We start from the raw sequence: 4,488 nt of genomic DNA, 5'->3' as shown, positions 1-4,488 counted from the left end.
TCAAACAAAAATTTCTCAAAGTTAGACATTAACAAGTTGAAGCATTGAGATTCAATCACATTAAAATGACTTGTGTTTATAATTGTATTTCAAATTGCAGTTGCAGAAATTTGTCAGACAATTTCAAAATCCTTATATGCCTTAAAAAATGGTTAGATTTTATGAACACCATAACCTGCCTCCTCTGTTTTCAAATCCTCATTCCAACTCTCAAATTCTGCTCCACCAAACATCACTTGCTTGATCCCAACAAAACTATCACAAACAAAAACAAGAGAACAAAATAAAAATCATAATGGGATTGAAACAAAAATATCGTAAACTAAAATGATAGCTTAAACTTTTATCTAAGGGCCATTTGTTTAAATTTTTTCACTAAGATTCACTTTTTTTCCCCTTGTTTATTATAGCCCTTCAAAATAATCAGATATTATAAAGATTTAGAAATCTTATTGTTAAAAATCCTACATCAATAAGAGATAAAGTTAATTTAAAGTATACAAATGAATACAAATCTCATCTTACAAAACGTGATTTGTAAGATTAAGATAGGTTTAAAGTTTATCTCTTAACACTTATCACAATCAGAACTACTTAGAACTGATAAATCAATAATTTTGCATAAAAAAGGTGAATTTTCTGATTGTAAACAAATGTGAATTAACTTTTGTATTAAATAATCAGTAAACTGATCCCAAAGAGAGATTAACCAGAACGAATAAAAATGTTGATTCCTAAATAAATAGTTTTGGTTAGTGGCTTCCTGTGATAAGGTAATTTTGAGTAAACAAGTGAACCAAAGTGATTAATTAATAGAATAAAGAAAGTGGAGATCATACTCGGAGCTTATCTGTGTCAAAGCATTTATCAAAATATCAAGAAGCAAAGGTTCAACAGTTCCAATATCCACCCTATTATTATAATACACAAGAAGAAATTATTAGTTTTTGCAGTTCTCCATTACAGTAATATGTACAAGAAAAATGCAATTGACACTTTACCATATTCGAGCCAAGTTGTCTTGCACCTCAAGATTCCCAATGTTGTAAAATGTAGTTGGTTCAACATTTGCTCCTTGAATATAATCATAACTTGGTCGTGCATCCAATGGAGACTGTGAAAGCTAAACGTACAAATGCTAATTCTATAAGCAACCATGTTTAGAATTTCACAAAAAGGGAAAAGGAGAATGAAAATTTTGTATCAGCTGCAGAAGAGAAAAACTTACTTGCATATTCATGGCATTGCATCCACCAAGACGGCCAATAATGTGCCATGATCGAATTGTCTGCAAAGACCCAAATTCAACACAGTTTTCAATAACCACATGCGTATAATGGAGAATGCACAACAAACTAATCATGGAGAAAAGTTCCTTACATCACAAATTAAGGAGATGTCTTTGGCCAATGGAACATTGTAGAATTCAAACCATATGAATGAGTTTGAAAAATCAAATCTGGAAATACCATCAGTAACTGTAAGATAAATATAATACTTTGTCTATAAAGAAGAAAAACACAGAATATATCATTTTTGTATCATGTGTTTTCTGACTCAATTGTTACACCAATTAAAATTTTAGTCAGATCTTCACAAAATAGGAGTTAGAAAATCCCAGAAACATCATCATCTTAAATTATCCACTTTTTCCTCACAAACATCAAATTTGCTCATGTCATTCTACTCATCCTTTTTATCTGACTTTAAATCCATTTAGAACAACCCAGTAGTTTCAGGGTTCCTGTCAAAGATTTAACTTGAATCTGAGCTGGTTCAGTGACAACTAACTCAATTTTTAACTAATCAGTTCACGTCTACAACAATTTAATGCAAATCTCTCAAACCACTAACTGAATATAAATAAATAAAACAATCATACCTAAGTGATAAGGCCTATTAGCATATACAAAGAGGTTGGTTACAAATTCAAACCCATGTTCAATTAGTCACCAAGAAGCAACTTTAACTTTGCATCAAGGTTTGTCCTCTACTCAAACCACTTCTCTTAAAAATAAAACAAATTGGATAGTTTTTTCTAAAGTTGTTTGACTTAAGGTATTTGCATATTTAATCAGGAAGCAGCACCATTGTATCCACTAAAGTTAAAAGTAATACAAACTAACCAGATTCCAAAGTGATATCAACTTATTCAAGAAATTCAAACACAATGCAATCAGAACCAAAATTTTGAGCATAACCATCTTAGAATTTGAGTTCTTTCAAACCATGCCCTATGCAAGCGCATAATCTGAAACTAATTTCAATACTTATTCCTATTCCACCCTTAAAGTCTTGAAAAGGTAAGCTTGAATACTAAAAGATCATCTCCACCTTAAATACGTTAAGTTTGACATTAAATAACACTGTACCCATTTTTTTTATTGGCACACGGAATCCATGTAAAGCATATCATATCACTTTGATCAACAAAGAGAACGCTTCAATGTCCTACATGCTAGTTGGAAAGAGAATATGAAAGAAAGTATATATTGACAAATCTCAATCACTGTACCAATGAACTAACAACAACAACTATCATTCCTCAACCGTACATTTCTACAATTTCACAAAGGTACTACACCAGTAAATTAAAGAGAGTTTATTAGCCAGCAACTAAACATGAAAGGTTATTACACCAGTAAAATCTGGCACACCAAACTGAGGAGAAATTTGAATGTCACAATAAGAAAAACGCAACTACGCAGGCAAAATTGCACGAATATCAGAAAAATGCATGGTACAATCACACATATATGCATGGTTGAGCTTACTTGTTAAATGACACTTTCATTGGTTTACCAGATCCAGTCTTTGTGTGCAGTACTTTGTGCCTCTTCTTTCTTAATCTATCTTCCAACTGCAAATATATCAAGCTCATTCAATTAATTTAAGCACAAATAATATTCCTCGCTATTCTTTAATTTTTCTAACAACAAGAAATGTAACAAACATCATATTTAGAAACAAAAATACCCATCCTCCCCACCACCACTAAAAGATAGAGTCTATAATGCAAGGCTGAAGTTGTCAAACCATTAATACAGTGATGCTTACTTGGGATTGTGCCTCTTGGGGATTCTCCAGAAAATTCCCCAGAATGTTACCGAGTTCTGGATCTTTATCATAATCCTTCTCTGGCTTACCTGTATATGATCCTCGATCTGAGTATCCAGAATCGTCATCTTCACCTTCCTGTGCTGCTTTTTCAACAATGTCATTTTCATCACTTCTTGCATACAAACCTTGATCCAAAAACCCACCTTCGCCATCACCCCGAAGCTCCAAATCTTCCTTAATGACGTCTATATTGAAGTCCATACCATTCAAATCCATCGGCTGACTACTAGCACTGCATAAGAATGTTCTTGTCCTGGCATTATTCGGGACTATACGGAGAGCCATTGAAGATAGCACAAAGTGATTGTCATGAGAAAAAGGTTTTGAGCATGTAATGGTGGTGCAAGAAGGAAGGAAAGCAAAAGGGTGTAAGACAATCATGGATTGTATGAGAAATTTGTAAGGGTCGAGTGTATTGTCTTTCAGCTCTATTAACCTGCTGCACCATAAAGTTACCACAAGTGAATATATATAACACAAATTCCAAGTAGCCCCAAATAAATTTTCAATTTGGACCTCTATTAACTAGAACCATAATGTTACGAGAGATGCATAACACTAACAAAATTCTTATCCCAGTAAGTAAGATCAACTACATGGATCACACAACATTGTTAGGCACACACTTAAAAAGACCAATCTTCAGAGAGATTATTTAACATGAAATCCTTGTTAACAGCTGCAACACAACTTTCAAGAACTTCCAATTTGGTTAGGTCGGTATAAACACCAATAAGTTTTCAATTAAACAAGAAAATGCTTGAATTCAAAGGAAATTATTTATGTTTGATCCATTCGAATTAATCCAACAGCATAATTTTCAATTTTGCACCAGGCAACTAAAATGTTAAAATAACTACATGTACCCAAAATAAAAATCAGAAATAACCACCAACAAAGTTTTGAAATTTAAAATAAAGAGGAACAATAGAGACAGTTTTCCAGAATCTCTCGAAGAAGTTTTGTTAACATTAACTAATAGAACCTCGTCTTTGCAGATTATAAGCCTCACAATCTAGAAGATACATAAAAGGAGAAAGGGTGGTGAAAAATACAAGCTTTTTGAGGAAACATCAAGATTGAGCAAAAGGGTGAAAGATAAAGGATGGGGAAAACAGAAGAAAGTCTTATCCAGAGAGAACTCACCAAGTTGGTAGTTTTGTACACTCACTCTGTGCTCAGCGCAGCAGAAGAAGCAAGAAGAAGGTGGCTACTGCCTACACTTGAATAAGAAACATAAATTTTGTTAAGAGATAACACAAAGTTCTTTCTAACAACCAAAAAAAAAACTCTCTTTTAAGGTTCTTTCATAAAACTTTTTGCTGGTGGGAATTTCTGAAACATCACCAAGTTTGAAAAATCCTGTTT

The 4,488-nt window shown here is 32.9% G+C and overlaps 1 protein-coding gene across 1 annotated transcript; it reads right to left on the bottom strand.

Annotated features, from left to right (window-relative positions):
- LOC106775420 lies at nt 1-4,219 on the bottom strand. Its single transcript, XM_022787133.1, has 8 exons — nt 4,176-4,219; nt 3,058-3,559; nt 2,775-2,860; nt 1,381-1,459; nt 1,229-1,288; nt 1,002-1,123; nt 840-911; nt 1-255 (listed from the first exon to the last, which is right to left on the bottom strand). The coding sequence occupies exons 2-8, from the start codon at nt 3,499-3,501 to the stop codon at nt 153-155; spliced, it is 966 nt and encodes a 321-aa protein (XP_022642854.1). The 5' UTR covers nt 3,502-3,559; nt 4,176-4,219; the 3' UTR covers nt 1-152.
- Between the last annotated feature and the right edge of the window lie 269 nt (nt 4,220-4,488).

This window comes from Vigna radiata, chromosome 10, assembly GCF_000741045.1.
Source record: "Vigna radiata var. radiata cultivar VC1973A chromosome 10, Vradiata_ver6, whole genome shotgun sequence".
In the NCBI taxonomy this organism is placed as follows: domain Eukaryota; kingdom Viridiplantae; phylum Streptophyta; class Magnoliopsida; order Fabales; family Fabaceae; genus Vigna; species Vigna radiata.
Note: the sequence above shows the minus strand (reverse complement) of the source record. Positions and strands in the feature narration are given on the sequence as shown.